Here is a 22,580-nt window from a genome sequence, read left to right on the forward strand (position 1 = left end):
GTGAGCCACCATGTGGTTGCTGGGAATTGAACTCAGGACCTTTGGAAGAGCAGGCAATGCTCTTAACCACTGAGCCATCTCTCCAGCCCCTGCCTCTGCTTTCTGAGTGCTGAGATTAAAGGTGTATACCACCATGCTGGGCCCAAGAATTTTAAAATGATCTACTTTGAAGACTTTTTTTTAAAAAAAGATTTATTTATTTGTTATGTATACAACATTCTGCCTCCATGTATGCCCGCACACCAGAGGAGGACGCCAGATCTCATTACAGATGGTTGTGAGCCACCATATGGTTGCTGGGAATTGAACTCAGGACCCCTGGAAAAGCAGCCAGTGCTCTTAACCTCTGAGCCATCTCTCCAGCCCCCCTTGAAGACTTATATAAGAATTATTTACTTAAGTTTTAATATGTTAACAATATTTAAAAACTGGGATATGGAAAACACTTGGTAACTGAAATACAGTATTATAGACCTTAAAAGAATAAATAAAATAGCAAGATAGGTATGAAAAAAGATTCACAAAGAAAACAAAATAACCAGAAAATTATGAGTATTGCTGCCAATATGCATAGTTAAGATGGGGCAGATGAATAAATAGGAATATCATATCCTTTTTTGTACTCAAATTTTTTAAAATTTTGTTTATTTATGTACGTGAGTGTTCTACTTGCATGCATGCATGACAGAACAGGGCATCAGATCCCACTATTATAGATGGATGTGAGGCACCATGTGGTTGCTGGGAATTGAATACAGGACCTCTAGAAAAGCAGCCCGTGCTCTTAACCCATCTCTCCAATCCTTTATTTTATGATTTCCTTACTTCATGCCTGCAACTATGTGTGTGCATGGAAGCTATGCTGGAAGAGGCCAGAAGAGGGCAGCAGCGCCCCAGAAACTGGAGTTCCAGGCAGTTGTGTACCATGTGGTGCTCAGAGGCAAACCCAAGCCCTCTGCAGGAGCAACAAGTGCTCTTGACCACCGAGCCAGCTCTCTTGTCTTGTGCATCTCACATCCTTCAATCTTTCCTCTCTACAAGTCCTGACCCATAAGTTAGGAGAGAAAATATTTAGTGTTCAGGTCTGCTTATAACACAATAAAGTAAATTAGGATTCACTTAATTACTTCACTTTCTGTTTTACTGCCCAACCCTTTACATCCTGGTGTAAATCCATCTTTGGTTAAGACATTTAAAATAATGCATTTAATCATCTTTATCTTCTAGTCCCCAATCTTCAAAAACAGGCTCCAAAAATTTTAATGAAAAATGCCGCCGGGCGATGGTGGCGCACGTCTTTAATCCCAGCACTCGGGAGGCAGAGGCAGGTGGATTTCTGTGAGTTTGAGACCAGCCTGGTCTACAGAGCTAGTTCCAGGACAGGCTCCAAAGCCACAGAGAAACCCTTTCTCGAAAAACCAAAAAAAAAAAAAAAAAAAAAAAATGCCCGTAGGGGACACAGGCTGTGGTTGGTCAGTAGAGGGCTCACTCAACATGTATGAAGGCCTGGGTCCGACCCTCAGTACTGGGTAATCTTAACTGACTGGTGACACACACTGCAATCCTGGCATTAAGGAGGTGAGGGAAGGAGGGTCAGAAGTTCAAAGGTCATCCTCAGCCACATAGCAAGTTTAAGGCTACGCTGGGTATATGAGACAGTAAGATACTGTCTAGAGGATTGTTCTTTACTATTACCCATAAAACCAAACCTGTGCCAAAAGAGATGACACATTCCGTTCTGAGGCCCAGCCCCAGAACTGCTGAAATACCACTGCAGTGATCTGTGTTTACGTATGATTTCAATACCACAGTTTAAAAACAGCAGCTCTTGAGCAAATGTTCTGCTAACCATCTTACTTGGTGCAGAACAAATGACTGATTTTTGGTCAAAACAAGGGGGTGTCAGGACCATTCATTCAATCCAAAATAGGAAAGCATTCCAAGCTGAAGGGGATGGCCATCGTATGAAGAACAGACACGAGGGGCACACACTATGCTATTGCTTGTAATACAGGCACAAACTCACCTAACCTCGCTCTGGGAGAACTGGCACTTACGCAGCCATGGAGGTAAGCAGGAACTAGCTAAGTGAATGGGTGTCCGGGGAAAGGAAGCACCAGGTACAATCAGAGTGTGTGAACCACTGTAGGTGGCCATCTGGCTAGCACCAAACACCTGCAGAAGGGCAGCTGAAGCTGAGAAAGGAAGCAGGGAATAGAGCCGAAAGGTCTTATTTACCCTCAGACTCCTCCCTGGCTGTGGCTATCACTGAAGAACTAGAAGAGAAGAATTTTACTTAGACAATTCTGCTCTTATAACTGTTCCAAGACGTAACTTTGCTCCACTTCCAAGTGCTCTTTCATGTCTCCTTTTCCTGATTCTCACTCATTATGATCTTGGAATAACAGTTCACTGAGTATTTACTCTGGGCCAGGCATGGCATAAAGTATTTAAGAGACATTAAGTGACAGCTGATGTAGGTGGGTCTACTATCTATCTGTTGCTTTCATTGGTTAATTAATAAAGAAACTGCTTGACCTTTGATAGGACAGCAGCTTAAATAGGCGGAGTAGACAGAACAGAATTCGGGGAGGAAGAAGGCAGTGAGCCAGACGCCATGCCTCTCCTCTCCAGGCAGATGCCATAGCTCTCTTCTCCAAGATGGATGTTTGGATGCAGGTTAAAATCCTTCCTGGTAAGCTACACAGATTATTAGAAATGGGTTAATCAAGATGTGAGAGTTAGCCAATAAGAGGCTGGAACTAATGGGCCAGGCAGTGTTTAAAAGAATACAGTTTCCGTGTAATTATTTTGGGTAAAGCTAGCTGGGTGGCGGGAAGCGGCCCGCCACCCCTATTACAACAGACAGCGAGAAAGAGCAAATCTTTAGCATCAATTTAGAGCAGCTCGTATTGAGTAAATCACCCTCAGCAGCTTGCTCATCCTTACTGGGCTATGTATTTCCTCTTCTATACATTTAGAAAACAGGCGCTCAATCAGGCGGCGGTGGCGCACGCCTTTAATCCCAGCACTTGGGAGGCAGAGGCAGGTGGATCTCTGTGAGTTCGAGATCAGCCTGGTCTACAAAGTGAGTTCCAGGACAAAGAAGCCCTGTCTTGAAAAAAAAAAAAAAGAACATTGGCTACTCATCCAGAGGACCTGGGTTTAATTCCCAGCACCCACATGATAGCTCATTACTGTCTATAATTCCAGTTCTAAGGGATCCGACACCCTCACACAGACATGCATGCAGGCAAAACACCATGCACATAAAATAAAAATAAATAAATAAAGAGAAAACTACTTCTTCCTTCCCAGGATTTTTGTAAAATTTAAGTGAGATACCTGTATGAAAAGTACTCCATAAAAATGATAATAATTAAAAATCAATTTTAATCACATTACTGTTGTCCAGTTGGTTTCTTACATGCAGTCAGCAGAGGGAGCCTCTGATCCATTTCTGCCTTTAGGGCCATGTAAGGAAACCTAGCCATGTTTCTATGCTGCTGTGAACAGGAGTTGAAGACTGTACACAGGTGAGAGCCAGGGGTGTAGCTCTGTGGTTAGAGTTTGTCTAAGTCATTACAAGGATCCCTGGGATGGATCCTAGTGCTGTAAAAGACAAAACAAAGAAGCCATCTGATTCTTCCTAGACAGTAAGCAGGACGATGGCCTGGGGCATGTGAGTTACTTCCGAGGTGCTCACGACAATCCTGACTGAGGGTACATTCATGAGCGCTTGCTCTACTAGGTTTCAAAGTTTGCACATGGATCTCTCTATATATTTATACAGATATATGTCAAATATTACAACACCGAATTTAAAGAATCCAAATTTGCGTTCTCCTATATTCTTCTGCTTCTGGTTCTCAGTTGAGAACACAAGTCAGAAATACCACATCTATTTCCTGTTTTCACTGCCTCTTGACAACAAACCAATCTGGCTTGTGGTCACTCTTACATGAAGCTCCAGGCTTCCAGGAGATGGATCAGCAGTGAGCACCACAGTATCTTAGGCAACAGGTGATCATCACAACTTTCTGAAATAAACCCCCACATTTGGGGCTGGAGAGATGGCTCAGTAGTTAAGAGCACTGACTGCTCTTCCAGAGGACCTGGGTTCAATTCCCAGCAACCACATGGCAGCTCACACCTGTCTGTAACTCCAGGATCCAATATCTTCACACATACATACAGGCAAAATGGCAAAGTACATAAAATAAATTTTAAAAAGAGGCATGCTATAAATCCCTACATTTGAGATAAAAGGCCATTTAATTTTTAAAAAAACCTACTTTTAAAGGAGATTTTAAGTTATTCTTGTTTAAAGAACTCAAATTCCATTAAATTATTTTTCTTCCTTCACCTAGACATACTAGATGAAGATATACTTTTTCTTTGTGAGTTCTGTAAGTTACTACACATATGAATGTACAAAGACTATGACGGAGGAATAAGTCAGGCAGTAACTACAGTACTGACTGCCTAATACATTTTAAAATGCTCTTATTCAACTCAATATTTAATATACATGAAAAACTTCTTCTTAGGGAGACTCGCTAAATACATTATGATATATCCTATACTTGAAGAGAATGTATGAGCATCCATATCTTAAGGCCATCCGCAGGCAGTTCCCAGCTAATGCCTCTGCCTGGTTCTGACTTCCCATTCCTGGAATGTTTTCACCAGTCTATACTAACTATTCAAATCCTACCCATTCTTGCAACACCTAACTGCCTTTACCATCATTCGAGGTACTACAGGAACAGTATTATTCTTTTCCTAATAATCCCAACCCATGTCAAACGCATGTGTAAATGACTAGGCACCAATACTCAGTCAAAGAGTACCCTGTAGCTTGTCAGCTGAAATAGCTGGTATTTCCTTCTCTCTAAAACAGACTGTGTTCCACACCTCCCTTTACACGGCAGCTAGTGACACAGCGAGTAAGCGTAGACACTCAAATTTTTGTACACGGGTGGAAGAGATGCATCAGGGCAGCCACAGTGCTGTCTCCTGAGCAGCCTGGCTTCCCAGCATGCAACAAGGCATAAAGGAAGGCATCTCAGATACAGAAAGCCTTCTTTTTATTTTCATACAGAGAGCTGAAGTTATGCTTTTGTGATAGGGAGAGAAAGAATAGCTTATTAAAACAGCCATGGGCTGAAAATTTGTTAAAAAAAAAAGCAAAAGGAAAGAAAGAAAGAGACAAACAGGAAGCATGCATTTAGGAATGAAGACTGAGCTTAAAAGCAAAAAGTTGAATGTGGAGAGAGTAATGGGGACTTCTAAATGCTTCAGGTATTGAAATGCTTAAATGGAATATTAAAACTTTTAAGTTAATTCTAGACTCCAAAATTCAATTAAAAATATAAAACTTGACGGGGGAGGGGTCTTTCCTTAAGCTTAAGGAAAACAAATATATGCTAGAACAGGTGCCGAGTTGCAGCTCAGTGGTACTGTACCTGCTTAACACACTTGAGGCCCTAGGTTCAATTCCCAGCAGCACACACATACACATGTGCACACATATGTGTTAACACACACATACATGCACAACAAATGATCTTCATGAAGGCTCGTTAACAGAAGGTACTCACTAAGCTCCACAATTCTAAGGTCCTGAACAGATCTGAATGTCATGACGTCAGAGAATCGGCAGGAAAATTAAAACTTACCTTTGTTTTCTCCCTGTTCACCAATAACCCATACTTCTTTGCCTGGAGTCTGTGCCTTCAAAACATTGGTAATAATGTATTGTAATCTCTGTGAGTCCAGATTGCATCCAATCCCAATCACTCTATTTGCGGGAAATGTGCTCAGCTTCCATGTCACATAGCTCATGATTTCCACTAAATAATACACACAGAAAGAAAACTTAAAGATTTTTAAAAAATGTATGCTTCTTACCTGCTCACAAGGAAAGCCCTGTTTCACTGGAGAAGGGAGTCAGAGCCTCTACAGACTCTGGAAGTCTTAAATGCACTGAAGCGTTATACTCCCCAAGGCAGGTCTTGTTACACAGTCTAGCTGGCCTTCCTCCCTCTGCTCCTGAGTACTGGGATTACTGAAGTGCATCAACATGGCTGGGAGTATGTTTATAAAGTATATTGAAAACACTAGCCAGGTTGAAGCATTTTTATATAATTTTCTCATGAAACAAAAGTTGTTAGGGGTAGAAAATAAATAAGTTCCCAGACAGTTAAGCAAGAAAGGTGAAAACTGGGCATAAAAGCAGGAAAATCATAATTTCATTTCAATAAAGTACTAATACTGGTGTGTGTGTGTGTGTGTGTGTGTGTGTGTGTGTGTGTGTGTGTGTGTGTATGAGAGAGAGCGCAGGCGTGTGCACATGCATGCACGTATGTGAAGGGTTTTGAACCCAGGGCCTCATGAACTCGTGGCAAGCACTCTATCTCCAAGACATAATCCCCAGCCCAATAATCCAATTTCACTCATAAATTTCTTCTATGTTTTAGGCTTAAATTAAAATACCAGTTCATATATTATTATGAGTACAGCATCTTGAAAAACAAACATGACAACTCCCTTTTTCTTATATGACAAAAGCGTCTCACAGGATATAGAGACCAATCACAAATGAAACACAGAACTCTGGAATATTTCAAACACATGCTCACCGGCTGAGCCCAAACCAACTCTTTGGAAATATTTATTTCCTTAAACAATCTACAAAATACAGAACACTGAAGATAAAGTGAGGGTGGGTGAGGTGGCTGCCATTTAGCCTGACAACCTGAGTTCAAGGGCCAGAACCCACACTGCGGAAGCAGACCTGCCCTCTGATATTCACACAGTGGGTGCGTGTGCACACATTCACAGAGAAAATCAAGAAAAGATGTTTCTTTGGATGTGCAATGTGCTTCCTAACATATTTGCAACACCAGAGACTCAAGTTCTTACTACATGTTTCTCTTGGGGATTTTCACCATTTTCTCACTGAAGGAGGTATGGCTAACAACTGGAAAATAATACTACATTTTGTCAGTGGCCACATCAGAGGAGCTGTAGCCAGCAATGGAGCATTTTGAGTTCAATTCACTGAACAGCAAAGTTACAACAAATAAACCCTGGAGAAGCAAAGCCCGGGGGAGGCCCCTTGCTGCTGCTGTTCTGCTGTATTTGGCATGGTTATTTACTGTGTAAAAGGATCCCACTGTGATTGTTTCATGGGAAAACCCCACTCCTCACTGGGCAATTTAATTACAGATCATGATGAAGATGACTTTTATAAGAGCAATGATGCTTAGCTGAATCTATGATTTAATTAAACTTTTTGAGTCAGCCTACAAGATATAGTTAGTGTCTTTTATGGGACAGTTGATAAAGCTAACTAAAGAAATTGTTTAGGGGCTGGAGAGATGGCTCAGTGGTTTAGAGCACTGGCTGTTCTTCCAGAGGACCTGAGTTCAATTCCCAGCAACCACATGATGGCTCACAGCCATCTGTAATGAGATCTGGTGCCCTCTTCTGGCATGTGGGCATACATGGAGGCAGTAAGTTGTATACATAATAAATAAATAAAATTTAAAAAAAAAGAAAGAAATGGTTTAGACTATTCTGCCTAAGTGCTCCAATAAAAGATACAAAAAAGGCAAAACCAGGCTAGAAGTTACCTTCCTTGGTTAGATGTGAGATTTTCAGAAAATGAAAACAAAGAACAAGGAAGTTTCATGCATTATAGACCCATGAATTCTGCCTGTGGAAAACAGATTGATGACTAAAGACAGCAATTAGCAATTATGTCCCCACACCCAAGGCTAGGCCTGAGTTCCCTGGTCAAGTAGCTTACAGAATTAATCACAGGTTTTGGTATGCACCTTGGAAAAAACAAAATTGTGAAAGGAAATTAAATGACCCAAGTGTGTGTAAAGAACAAAGAAAAATGATGGTTAGCTAGATTACTTGAGTCAAGTTTTTTTATAGGATAAGAATTTGCAGTTGGTGGTGGCGCACACCTTTAATCCCAGCACTCGGGAGGCAGAGGCAGGCGGATCTCTGTGAGTTCGAGTCTAGCCTGGTCTACAGAGCTAGTGCCAGGACAGCCAGGACCACACTGGGAAAAACAAAGAAAGAATTTGCTCCCTGGAAACTGCACACAGCCACCTGCCAGGACAAGAGGAACCGGCTGAAGCACGCTTGGCCTGCTGCAAGTTTAACCATGGAGTGAAGATGTTATGATGGGAAAATTAGTACAAAGAAAACGTTTAACTCTATGTGGGCTTCTAAGAAAAACACATAACTTGTGATCTTAATGTGATTCCTTCTTGTGTAAAGATTTAAATTTGTGTTTGGAAAATTTGTAACTTGTGGTTATGAGGTAATCTTTCCTTGCATAGAAATATTTGTTTTAGGTGGTATAGAGGGGATAAGAAGAAAATACAGAACAAGCAGCAGAAAGAAAACAACAAAATCAAGAACTAAGGTTTGACCCTCAGAGAACTGTCCTATGTGTGTGTGCAGCTTCGTCAATGCCGCACCTCCGCTCCGAGAGCTGGTCTCCCGGCAGTATTTCATGAAAAGCTGTGATCTGTAATCTTGGTGATACAGTTACAAGGAATACCTGGTGACGGCATATGGTTGTACTGTCCCTTGTAAGAGCAGTCTTACTAAAGATTCCTTTATATAACACTGCTTTGGCTTTTTAAAACCAGCAATGGCAACTATACTGATGATCAGGAACATCGTTTGAATTTAAATAAAGCCTTTACCTGGTTGAGATGCAACAAGCAAGACAGCATGTTGACTGTAATGTCCCAGAGCCGGGACAAGAGCTCTGAACATGTCTACATTGCTTTGCACGGCATGAAGGTAGGATTCAGAACCACCCAAAGAGTTGGCTGTGAAGATCACCACCTTGGAATGAGCAGAGGCAGACAAATCTGATGAACAAAAAGAAACAGTCTGAGTTCAAGATAGTCTACACTAATGCTTGTACATGATAAAATGTTTCTCCAGTCTGTGAACAGAGAGCCTTCAGGCATACATGCCCCTACAGCTGTCAGTCAGAACACTGAAGAGCAACAGCCTGGATCCCAGGGCCAAGCACGGTGGTACAGAGCTGCGATCCAGCACTCGGGAGGTAGAAGCAGAATGGCTTCAAGGTGGAGACCAGCCTAGGATACATAACAAGATAGGCAGGAAGTTGGAAAGAGCCAGCACCAGTACACAAAGACTGAGTTTTCTTTGTGACTCACAGCTCTTAAAGGGGAAATGAGTAGTATGCTGTAGGCCAAATGAGCAACCACTGGCTTCTGTACTGAGCCTGGGAGCTTCAGGATTCCTTCCAAGTGACTGTGCTACAGCCCGGGGAGAGCGGGAGGACTGATCAGAGAAGTGAAGGGCTTGGGTAAGTCAGCAGAGGGGCTGGAATTCAGGCCCAGGCAGTCTGGTTTCAGACTCTATGCTATTAACCCCCACCCCCCAAGGGAAAATGGTACTGGGAGAGGTTAGGAAGCTTGTTCAGAGCATCAAAAACCAGTGACCAGTTCAAGTTACACCACACCTAGGCTTCAACCCAATTTTCCAGAATCTTCCTCCTTTTCCTCCTTTGGATCTGAATGATAAAAATGGCCTCATCCTCATGGGTAATTCTGAGTCCTTGCTTGGTGGCAAGTCCCATGTACTGAACATTTCTCCCAAAGATTCTGCTTTTTGAATCATTTCACCAGTTACCAATGGCTAATGAGACGCACAGGAAAGAGGGATTTCCTTAGGTCTTAATCAGTCTCTTCCTCTAGGGTTGGGGACTAAACAGTCTCTCTTACAGGATCTGAACAGTTAACAGGTCCCTTAAGAACCCCAGGGCCTGGAACAAGAGAGTATCCAGCTCCCCAAGGAGCCTCACGTGGCCATTAAAAGAACTACAGTGCTCTCTCAGAGGAGGAACAGGAGCCAACTGTCTCTTCCAGGGATTGACGGCCTATTGAACTGTGATGTACTATTTTTAGAACAGACAGGCAAGTCAACCCCCCACCCCCCACCACCACACTCAGTGCATCTTAGTTGTGTAACTGCTTTACACAGCATTTGGAAAGCAGTCAAGGAACGGAAGAGACCTAAGGAAAGACAAAAGAAACCCACAGCACTGTGGCGGCATGTATAAAATGGTCTTCTCTATAAACTGGTAAACATGTTTTAGGGGACACATTTATTCACAAATATGTTTTTTAATATATTTTGATTTTTAAAATTTATTTTTAGTGTCATACATCTGTGTGTGGGTGCCACACAAATGGGTGCTCATGGAGGCTGTTGGAACCCCTAGAACTAGAGTTATAGGCAGTTGTGAGCTGCCTCACCTGCATGCTAGGAACCAGACTTGGGTCCTCTGCAACAGTAGTATGTGCTCTTATCCACTGAGCCAGCTCCCAGGCTTGGTGGGCTTGTTTTTTTTTTTTTTAATATTTATTTATTTATTATATATACAATATTCTGTCTGTGTGTATGTCTGCAGGCCAGAAGAGGGCACCAGACCTTATTACAGATGGTTGTGAGCCACCATGTGGTTGCTGGGAATTGAACTCAGGACCTTTGGAAGAGCAGGCAATGTTCTTAACCACTGAGCCATCTCTCCAGCCCATAGATGGGCTTGTTTTTAAAACTATGCATTCCTAGTAAAATATTTTAAAACCAGCAATCCCTAAATATGGTATTTATCTAGATAAGTATATCTGTACTAACATGATGTCACATACACTATATAAAGACGCTTTTTTTTGAAAAGGCAGAAGCCTGGCCTTGGTGGCAGGTACCTATAGTTAACACTAAATGGGAGAGGCAGGAGGGGCAGCAGGGAAACAGCAAGACTGAGGCCCATACACACAAAAAGGGTTAGATGGCAAAAACTTCATTTTCATTTTCTTCCTCTTTCTGTGGGTGTGGGATTGAATCCAGGGCCTCAGATAAGATAGATAAGTATGATAGATACCCCCAACTGCCCAAAATAGCATTTTCAAATCTGTTCTCATTAGAGCTCATGGTAAGAATAGTTTGAGCACAATCAAAGTGAACTGAGCGTCTTTTGTTAGTTTTGGCTTAGACGTCTCCTGAGCACCAAGGCAGACAGTACATTCCCGGTTACATCTGAGAAACTGAACTTACTTTTCTTATGTACGAGTGCTCTGACCACATGTATTTCTGGAGACCAGAAGGGGTCATCAGACACTGTTGCAGATGGTTGTGAGCCACCGTGTAGGTGCTGGGAATTGAACTCAGAATCTCTGGAAAAGCAGTCAGTGCTCTTAGCCTCTGAGCCCTCTCTCCAGCCCCCATAACGATCTTTAAGTAGAATAATCAAACCTTTGCTGATCTCTACATTAGGCAGGTTGAAGATATCAAGGTCCATCGTCCCTTGGTTAGTCCCATCGGAGAGGTCTAAAAGGAGCAGCTTGTCTGCAATGCCCTGTGTGGAAAAATTAGAACAAGAACAATGTTCTACCAATATAGCCAGTTACTCAATATGAGCTCACTGAGAAATGAGGACTCCTGCACTACTTGAGAAAGAAAAGAAACAAAATAACAATACAGAAGATGTGCACACTGTGCAGGTGACACTACCCTTCAGGCTTGACTACTAAACACCGGGACCTAACATGGCTTACTCAGGAGGCAAACTGTATCTTCTTTCGAATGAATGACAAAGGGGATATGGTAGGCATGCTACTGTTCCTCTTGAGTTTTGATTTTTAATGCCATAGTATCTGTTGTTTTTGTTCTTTTCTTTTTTAGGTTTTTCTGAGACTTGGTTTCTCTGTGTAGCCTTGGCAGTTCTGGAACTCAATTTATAGACCAGGCTGGCCTTGAACTCACAGAGATCCTCCTTCCTCCAGCTTCTGCCTCCCAGGTGCTGGATTAAAGGTGTGCATCACCACACCTAGCTTAGTACCTATTCTTAAACAGTCTAAAATGATTTGGGGGGGGGGTCCTATCCTAGCATACCATTCCCTGCTTAAAAGTAAAAACTCATGCCAGGTTCTTCAAAACAAATAAACAAACGAACACTTTCTATGTAGAGATAAATAAATATAAGAGAGAGAGCGAGAGAGCACAGCACAAATCAAACCCTGCTATCATGCAGTATTTTCACCAAAGATGATGGCTCCCTGGGCAGTATGGTGAGTAGACTGGAAGTGACAGCAAGTCAATGACAAGAGTGTGGGGGAGTGGGAGCCCTTGGGTCTCGAGATACCCGGGGGCCTACTAAGAAGCACTCCATTTATTACCTGGTAACTACGCACTGCACCAGCCTTAGCCTTATTTTAGGTGTTTGTGAGATTAAGTATATGGCACAGGGCCAGCCATGGTAGTCCTTCCTAAAGCATAGCTATGATCTTATTATTGTGACCCACACTAGGAAAATGCAAACAAAGTGTATGTTTCCATCTTCATTTAGTCCACACACAGATCCAAACGTGTGAGAATAATTAGTACAACTGACATAGTGGACAATTTCTCTCCTTTTTCCTCCCCTCTCTTAACTGAGAGGGTTTCTCTGTGTAGTCCTAGTTGTCCTGGAACTCTCTGTGTAGACCAGGCTGGCCTTGAGCGCAGAGACTTTTCTGCCTCTGCCCAGGAGTGCTGGGATTAAAGGCACATGTCCCTTATGCTCAACTCAATTTAACAATTTCTATCAAAAATTTAAAACATTTTAAAAATTCAAAAATTAATAAATTAATCTGCTAGTCTCATTTACAGAAGTTATCCTATAAATGTACTAGTACATGTGAAAAATGACATGATGTGTTTAGATCTTCAAGATGGAAACCAACCCAAGTATTCATTTCAAACGAGATAAGAAGCACTTCAGTTCAGGATTCTGGAAGAGGGCTCAGGCTACCAGACCACTAAGTTGCCTGTGAGGCACTCATCACCAGGCTGCGGTAGAACGGAGATTTAGCAGAAGACTATGAATTCCTAACCAATTCTTAGGAGATGCCAGTGTTACCACTCTTAAAGCCACACTCTGAAAGCCAGGTGTGGCTGTCCGTGGGCAGAGGCTGCTTGTTCGTTTCCCAGCTGCCCAGACCCAAAATAATCACATAGAAACTATATTAAATAAATTACTGCTTGACTTATTAACTCTAGTTTCTTATTGGCTAGATCTTACATCTTAAATTAAAATGAAATCATTTCTATTATTTTGTATTTTACCACCAGTAAGGTTCTGGCTGGCGGCTTGTGTCTTTCTCCTTTGAGGCTACACAGCAGCATCTCTCTGACCCCGCCTACTCTCTCTCTACATCTCTATTTGGATTTTTTGCCTGGCTTTACTCTGTTAAGTCACTGGCAGAGAGCAACTTCTTTATTAACCAATGGCAATAAAACATATTCATTGCATACGGAGGGGAATCCTATATCAGCTGTCAATGTTTGTAATCTCAGCACTCAGAAGGCTGAGAAAGGAGACTATTTAAAAGTAGGTTAGGTTGCACAGCAAAATAATGATCTAGACTATAGGTTCTGATCCCCAGAAGCCCATGCAAATAAATGCGGGAAGGGGATGGCAGCCCACATGCCAATTGCAGCCTCAGATGGCAGAGCCGGGGTTCCAGAGTAAACTGGCTGGTGAGACTAGTCCCACTGTCCAGCTGTGTCTGACTGGAAGATCCTGCCTTGATGCATGAAGTGGCAGACCAATTGAGGGTGATCCCAACATCATCTCCAGATCCCACATACCCACGCGTACTCACGCACGCCAAAAATGCATACACACATGTACAATACTCATATATGTGAACAATGGAAAAAGAAAATTAAAGTCCAATGAAAGTACAGATATAGGGCTGGAGAGATGGCTCAGTGGTTAAGAGCATTGCCTGCTCTTTCGAAGGTCCTGAGTTCAATTCCCAGCAACCACATGGTGGCTCACAACCATCTGTAATGAGGTCTGGTGCCCTCTTCTGGCCTGCAGGCATACACACAGACAGAATATTGTATACATAATAAAATAAATAAATAAATAAATATTTAAACAAAAAAACAATTAAAAAAAAAAAAGAAAGTACAGATATACTTCCAACAACTAGGTTTACATACCTTTGCTGAAATTGCCATTGTGCAGGCAATACCCAAATCTCCACTTCCGACCACAGTGATTTTATTCGCTATTTTAGTCTCATGATTTGTCCAGCCCCTTGAATTTATGTCTGAGACACCTACGAAATAAAAAAGATCATCCTGAGAATTAAAAAAATAATATTAAAAACTTTATTTTGTAAATATCTTTATTTATTAAACTACAATTGAAATGCCACTACATTTCCCCTTTTTGTCTAAAATAAAAAGGCTATAAATAATATAAGAAAACTATATACAACAAGTACAATGACTATATACAATATATACAGGCAATAAATACGTCAACAATGTCTAGTCCATTTGCATTTGACAAATCAGAGAAAATATTTCATATCTATCCTACCTTGGTGAGACGGCATACATTTAAAATCCCAACACTCAAGAAGCTGAGGGAGAAGGACCGGAAGTTGAGTCACACGCATGACCTTGAGTCACACGCATGACCTTGTTCCCCCCCCCCGAAAAAAAAACCCTTTCTAGCATCTTTTTAAAAATAAAACTTAAAAAAAAGAAAAAGCTCTGATAGAGATTCTATAGATTAATAAAACAACAACAAAACCCAACCAACTTGCTGAACTAATGAAGGCAAGGACAGGAGACTGAAACCAAGCATGGCAGCTCAGTCCATAATCCCAGCAACCAGGAGACCGAGGCAGTGCCTGGGCACTTCTGCACACGCCTGGAATCCCAGTGTTGAGAGAAGGCAGAAAGGTCAGGAGTTCAATGTGATCTTCAGCTGCACAGAATTTGAGGCCAGTCAGAATTACCTGAGATCCAGTCTCCCCTGCCCCAAGAAAAACAATGGTCTTCTACTGAATGTTCTTTTACATAGAGTTATTTTTAAAGACAGTATTATAAACATTTAAAACTTTTTTTTTGTTTTGTTTTGTTTCTTGAGACAGGGTTTCTGTATGTAGCTCTGGAGCCTGTCCTGGCACTCACTCTGTAGACTAAGTTAGCCTCAAATTCATAGAGATCCACCTGCCTCTGCCTCCCAAGTGCTGGGATTAAAGGTGTGTGCCACCACCACCCAGCAAACATTTAAAAACTTTTTATTTGGGGCTGGAAAGATTACAGGATGCTTTTCCAGAAGGCCTGGGTATAATTCCTAGCACCCACATGGCAGCTCACAACTGTCTATAACTCCAGTTCCAGGGGAATCCAACACCCTCACACAGACATACGTGTAAGCAAAACACCAATGTATATAAAAAATAAAAATGAATCATTAAAAAAAGTGTGGGAAAGCACAAGAGAAGGGTACAGGGTGAACAGGCCAGAGACACACTGTAAGAGAAGGGTACAGGGTGAACAGGCCAGAGACACACTGTAAGCATGTATGTAAATGTCACACTGAAACTATCATGCATAATTGTTATATGTCAGGAAAAGATTGAGGAAGACACTCAACAATGATCTTTGAGCTCAATATTCACAAAAATTCTACTGAAAATTTCTAGGCATGAATATTTGGTTTTAGCACCAATAAGAAACTTAGACTTATATACCTCTGGACTCATACACTTAATAAGTCAAAGCTACAGAAACATGAAATGATCAAGGTTTGGATAATTAATTTATAAGGGGCTCTGAATAAAGCAAGAACTATTGTATCTGTCTATGTAAGAGTAACATTTTTATATTTTAACAAATTTTATTTGGAACTATATAGAGAAATTTTTATTAAACATATATATACATATTCATATATTTATTTATTGAATTTAAGTAGCAACAGTACAGAATATTAGTGAGAAATTCTAATTTCTTAACCCATAGGTGATCTGACTGACAGTACAAACCTTCAGTGATTTTTGCAATATAGGCTAGCAAGTCGACCTGCTGCGCTTCATTGGATGATGGCACCGAATAGAGAGGAAGTTCCTCTTGAAACTTGGCGATCATTTCTTTAATTAATCCAACAATGACAGACTTAGGCTGAAGAATACAGGCAAAGGGGACAGTTACACAACATTGTTTTTCTAAAGAATACTAGTTTTATATTATCATCCGCAAGGCGATCCTTGAACAATGCGCAGCTGAAGACCTGCATATACTGACTCCCCAGATGTCTTCTAGGAGCCTGCTCTTCGTCTTCACTACAACCTATGCCTGTTTTCTTTCTTCAGCAGTGCTGGGAACTGAACTCACAGCCTTGTGTGTGCTAGGCAAGCACTTTACACTGAGCTACACCCCTTACCAATAACAAAAGAAGCACATGCTTTGTAAGCTGTATCTACTATATAGCAATGCATGGCAGCCATCCCATGTCATTTTTAGTATTATGCAGAATTTTAAATAATCAGAGAATCATGAGAAACTTCGCATGATGGAAAGAGAAGGAGGCCTCAATGGTATAACAATACTCTACATGGTATAATTCACTTTATGCAGCTTTAATATTGCATATTTGTTCATACTGTTGTTACATGTAAATGGCACCATAGCTTTGGCTGTCCTGGAACTCGCTCTGTAGACTAGGCTGGCCTCAAACTCACAGAGATCCGCCTGCCTCTGCCTCCCCAGTGCTGGGATTAGAGGCGTGCACTACCACTGCCTGGTTTGTTTTAATATTCTTAACTGAAAAGTACAAACAAATTCTGTTATACAATAAGTAACTTCCCTGGAAATCCCATGGAAAATATTCCACATAGCTGTACAACACAAGGAGGAAAATGCTAAACCAACATCTTCCAAATGTAGGAAAACAGGATAAACATACTCTGTAGCAGAATACACAGGGTTGAAACTTTTTATTTTAAAGTCATTTCAAACTAATAGAAAAGCTGCAATAGTATTTATCCGCCATCCAGGTTGGGACACAACACTTTATCCCTATGCCCTAATGCATTTATTGTGTATTTCCTTACAAAAGAAAGAAGGAAGGGCTGGAGTAATGGCTCAGCAGTTACAATACTGGTTGCTCTTTCAGGAGACTGGGGTTCACCCAACTGCCTATCACTCCAGTTCCAGGGGATCTGATGCCCAGTTCTGGCTTCCATGGGCATCAGGCACACATATGATTCACATACATATATGCAGGTAAACATTCATATACATAAAATAAACCTTTTAAATTTATTTATTTTCATGTGCATTGGTGTTTTACCTATATGTTTCTTTGTGTGAGGGAGTCAGATCCCCTGGAACTAGAGTTATAAGCACTTGTGAGCTGCCATGTGGGTGCTGGGAATTGAACCTAGATCCTTTGGAATGGCAGCTGGTACTCTTAACCTCTGAGTCATTTCTCCAGCCCCCATAAAATAAATCTTAAAGAGGGCACAGATATCAATACATATTTTGAAGATAGTTTAAAAAAAGGTAAGGTAGGTAATTCAACAGAGAAACAGGGCTGGGGAAACGGCTCAGTTGATAAAGTGCCTGCAGTGTAAGAATGGAGACCCGATCAGATCCTCAGCAGCCAGTTAAAGCTAATATGACAGTGTGTGGCTGGGACCCTAGAGCAGGCGAATATCTAGAGCTTGATGGCAGGTCTGTCGAGCCAGTCAGAGAACTCTGGGCTCAGTGTGAGACCCTGTCTCAAAACAAACAAAGGGACAGAAAGGGTCGGCGAAGCCGGGCGTTGGTGGCGCACGCCTTTAATCCCAGCACTCGGGAGGCAGAGGCAGGCGGATCTCTGTGAGTTCGAGACCAGCCTGGTCTACAGAGCTAGTTCCAGGACAGGCTCCAAAGCCACAGAGAAACCCTGTCTCGAAAAACCAAAAAAAAAAAAAAAAAAAAAAAAGAAAGGGTCAGCGAGATGGCTTGGCAGGTAAAGGAACCTGCTGCTAAGCTTGACAGCATGAATTTGACCTCTGCAGCTCACATGACAAAAAACTGACTTCCAGAAGTTGTCCTCTGACTTCTACACGAGTGCCACGTCACATATGCATGCATATGTGCACACACAAACACGTGCAATAAGTATATAAAATTGAACTTTTTAAAAAAGTAACGGAATGCCAGGCTGGGGTGTAACTGAGCAGTACAGTGTTTGTCTGGTATGAGCAAGGCTTGAGGTTCAATCCTTAGCACTGTAAAATGAAAACCTTAGTAAGGCCTGGAGGACAGAACCATAATCACAGCTGTTTCAGAGAGAAGGGCAGAAGGGTCACAATTCAAGGCTGGGCCAAGACCAACACGGGACAAAACTCAGCAGCAGAATGCTTGCCTACCAAACTTCAGGCCCTAGGTTCCTCTGTCTCTCTCTCTCTTTCACACACACACACACACACACACACACACACACACACGCACGCACGCACGCACGCACGCACGCATACACACACTCAGTCAGTTAAACAAAGCACATTACAGATTACATAGAGTATGATGAACTTACACATAGTTAAAAAAGCAGGTAAAATTATACATATTACACACATCTACATAAGAATTATATAGCGTAAGAATTATTAATAGGCAGAAACTAGGAAATAGAGTTCCAGTATTTTGCTAGTAGCTTTTCGTGTATCCCCTCAAGTGGCAAATGAGAATAAAACAAGGAACAACATCAGCTGGCTCCCTGACCTGGAGAAGGCGGGGATACAGGCTGATGTCATCAGTGTTTTGGTAACGTCAAAGACTCAAGAGAGCTCAATTTCAAATTCTTTCTAAAGATCACATGAAGAATGTAATTGAAAGATTATTCCGGTGTGGTGGCACATAGGGAGGCAGAAGCAGCAGCTCTCTGAGTTCAAGGTCAGTTTACATAGTAGACCCTGACTCAAAAACAAAACAACAATAAATAAGAAAGGAAGGAAGATGCAGTATGCTTACTTATACTACCAAGATCAAAGACAGACATTCAGAAAAGATAACTTTAAGAAAATCCAATCTGATCTCACATGGCTCCAGTTTTGGAGATAGGGCAAGTATATTCTGCCTTTGGCGTCCACATGTTTTCCAACTGAGATTTCCATGTTTGTAGTCGGCTTCAAGAAGCAAATGGGTGGAGCAAAAGGGTGAGAATCCAAAATCCAGAAACGAATGGGTATGTTGTACGTATTACCTGTTGGAGACATATAAACAATCATGACACATACGTATGCATGTACAATGCCACTAGATGGTACTTTAGAAACAGGCAGCCAGGCACAGTGGTAAGAGCTTATAATTCAACCTCAGGATGCTGAGGTTCCAGGAAGACTGAGTTTGGACTCAGTCTAGACAGCATCAAGACCCTGCCTCAATATAAAAAAGGGGCTGAGATGGAGTTCACTAGTAGAGTTTTGGCTAGTGTGCGTGAGGCCCTGCGTTCAGTCCCAAGTACAGAGATAAAGGAAGAAAGAGTAGCCAAGCCTACGGTATGTAAAGGATGGGTGTAAGTCAGCCTGCTTTTCCTTTTCTCTACATTGGGAAGAGGGTCTCACTACAGCACCAGCATAACAGAGAAAAACCGACAGTGGCCAACTCTTCAGTTCAGAAGCAATTGACAGGACGAGCTGCACTGTAAGCTTGGGACACAGAATCTTTCTGGGGTAGTTTCCTCTGCTCGTCGCCTCTCTACTTTTCTATCTGTTCTACCCTGAAATCATTTGCTTACCCAGCCTGCCTTTCTGCTGCGGATTCTCTCTCATTCATTTCTCTATCCCTAGCATGAGGTACTATGCCAGCTGCTAAATAAGTCTGTCATCTAGGTAAGAAAGGACAAACGCGCCAACTGCAGTTCAGGTACTTGCCCTCAAGCAGCTCAGTAATTACAGCTGCTGTGAACCATGAGCTGAGCTAGACACACAGAGCTTAGAGGAGAAGCTGAGCCACCTTTCCTTAGTGACCCTTAAATTGTAGAGCATGTCAGAAGGCTGCACGAAACTGAAACCATGCAGATTCCAGAACTGAGGGAGGGAGGGGAGGGCCAAAACGCTCTGCATTTTCTTTTTCTTTATTTATTATGTATACAGTGCTCTGTCTGCATGCTTTCCTGCAGTCAGAAGAGCGCACCAGATCTCATTACAGATGGTTGGGAGTCAGTATGTGGTTGCTGGGAATTGAACTCAGGACCTCTGGAGGAATAGTCAATGCTTTTAACCTCTGAGTCATTTCTCCAACCCCAACTCTCTGCATTTTCAACAAGTCAACATACACCTACACTCCAAAAGTGAAAGGGGAATAGGGTTCTGAACAACACCACATCTGCACCCAATGGTACATGAGTCTTTTTACAAACACTATTCTTTAGAAGCGCTCCAAATTCTTTTCAGGAAAAGACACAGGCTTATGATAACAGGTCAAAGATGAGTCAATGGGCTGACTCAGCAGATCATCTGCCTGGTGTGTGAGGCCCTGGGTTCAAATGCCAGCACAGCAATTATGTTAGATCAGGACTGATCAAGGCCACATGAAAAATAAGAGACCAACCTAAACAGAGGCAATTTTCCTTTATCTAGAACAATAAAGGAGGGACAGCCATCTCTCTGTGGGAATAGGGACTGTGCCCAGACACAGGGGCTTGACAAAGGAACTTTGAGGGTAGACATTTTTATTGGTCGACTTGTTCTTTGTAGTCTTGGGGCCAAGTACTGCCAGTGGATGTTGTTCTCATGGCCTGATCTTATCAGTCCACTCCTGGCTGCCTGCAGGCTTCTCATTACTCGACTTTCCTGTCAGCCAGGTGCTCTTACCACAACTCTGGGAGTTCCTCAGCTCATGTGAGGCTCTGTTTAACCCTTTACCACAAAATAAACCACTTTGGAGGAAGAGAGAGACATGACTGCATGCTCTTCCGATTTTAACCATGTGGTCATACCTTCCAAGAATCAGTGCCTGCCTTGGTTGCCATGAAGCCCAAAGCTAAATCCAATGTTAAGTGAAAACTTGAAAACTAAACTTTTGACCAGACATCTAAAATTTAATTATTCTGTCCTTAACAATCATTCCTGCTTCACAGTCTATGCCTTACACTGCATTGAGAGCATTCTGCTCGGGACCAGGATTCCTGTTTCAACATACTAGCCGTGTGACTTCACCTAAGATACTTAGCTTCTTTCTGCCTCCATCCTTTCCTCTGTAAAATGACAGTAATACTTGTTCTTATTTCACAGCGCTGTAAAATGACAGTAATACTTGTTCTTATTTCACGGCGCTGTTGGGATGAAGTCCATGTATGTAAGATGCCTGTTACAGTGCACGGCATGACAAACACTGTGAGCTGTTCTTTTAAACCACTTCACGGTACTGTTTCATACTATGGAAACCTTCTTTCAGGTAAAAGCTACTTTTCTCATCTTGTTTCCTCCCCTCTAAGCACAACACTCAGCATGACTATGTATTTTATAAACACGTAAAGCACTTTGCCCATCTCCCCCACCATTCTGATGCAACCCAACAGGATATAGACAACGCCGGGATTAAAGGCGTGTGCCATCATCACCCGGCCTAGACAACATTTCTTAAAATCTTCCCTTGCCATGCTAATGTGCATCCAGGACTGCAATGAACACACTACAGACATGTTAAAACCTGGCAATCTACCAGTTTTATATTGGTTTTTCTCAGAACCATCCCTTTATTTTTACCTAAGTATTTACAAGGTGGGTATGGGCATACCCCTATCTGTTGGCCCAGAGAGAATCCTATGATTACAAACCATGTGACCACAGACCACCAAGTGAGTGCCAAGTACAGAGACACACCACCATACTCCAGAAGGCAGTTATGGTCAAAGGTGACAAACCTGGAGCAGAGCTTTCCAAGTGGCAGCTGCAATAACCACTCGTGACGTGTGTAAAGCCCAGTGCTTGAGCTCCAGTATTGGAGTGGGGGAAGAGCTGCAAACAGTCTTACTGCTCTGATGAAAACGGCACAGAGATCAGTGACCACACGCAGAGCATCAGCACTGCATGGGGCTGGCAGTATTAAGCTAACCCTTCTTGAGGCTGGGGTGCGGAATGCAGCACAGTAGTAAAGGCTGGCATGTGAGGTGTGTGGAGTCTGAAACCCAGCTCTGTGAGGGGGAACCACAATACCCCGAAACAGTGACTATTAAAATGATACAATTGAGGGGCTGGAGAGATGGCTCAGATGTTAAGAGCACTGGTTGCTCTTTGGCTGCTCTTCCAGAGGTCCTGAGTTCAATTCCCAGCAATCACGTGGTGGCTCACAACCATCTGTGATGAGATCTGGTGCCCTCTTCTGGTGTGCAGGCAGACAGAGAGAACACTGTATACATAATAAATAAATAAATCTTTTATAAATAATAAAATTAAAATCAGCAGAGTACTAAGAATTATTCTCTTGCCTCAAAACAAATTACTTGAATCAGTTTCCTTTCCCATCTCTTTCCCTCATTCCCTTTCTTCTTAATGTCTAACCAAGCAGAGTAGAGAGCGAAGGAAACGACTCCCGGGGACGAGTGACATTCTGACAGGCAGCAAACAGGCTGAGATCCCGGCAGGCAAGAGAGAAGGAAACCAGGGCAGATGAGCGCTGCCTGCCCTACCTCCCACTCTGCAGCCTCGGCAGATGAGCGCTGCCTG

The 22,580-nt window shown here is 42.3% G+C and overlaps 1 protein-coding gene across 2 annotated transcripts in view; it reads right to left on the reverse strand.

The window, feature by feature from the left end:
- Uevld (UEV and lactate/malate dehyrogenase domains) overlaps nucleotides 1-22,580 on the reverse strand; it is a 35,903-nt gene that overhangs the window by 7,660 nt on the left and 5,663 nt on the right. For both annotated transcript variants that reach the window (XM_013350253.2, XM_005357841.2), the window contains exons 4-9: nucleotides 18,951-19,114; nucleotides 15,906-16,041; nucleotides 14,062-14,180; nucleotides 11,326-11,428; nucleotides 8,736-8,906; nucleotides 5,682-5,855 (exon numbers count right to left, since the gene is read on the reverse strand). In XM_013350253.2, coding sequence (XP_013205707.1) covers nucleotides 5,682-5,855; nucleotides 8,736-8,906; nucleotides 11,326-11,428; nucleotides 14,062-14,180; nucleotides 15,906-16,041; nucleotides 18,951-19,114 — 867 coding nt within the window. The remainder of the gene's footprint in view (nucleotides 1-5,681; nucleotides 5,856-8,735; nucleotides 8,907-11,325; nucleotides 11,429-14,061; nucleotides 14,181-15,905; nucleotides 16,042-18,950; nucleotides 19,115-22,580) is intronic.

The sequence above is a fragment of the Microtus ochrogaster genome, chromosome 22 (assembly GCF_000317375.1).
Source record: "Microtus ochrogaster isolate Prairie Vole_2 chromosome 22, MicOch1.0, whole genome shotgun sequence".
In the NCBI taxonomy this organism is placed as follows: Eukaryota; Metazoa; Chordata; class Mammalia; order Rodentia; family Cricetidae; genus Microtus; species Microtus ochrogaster.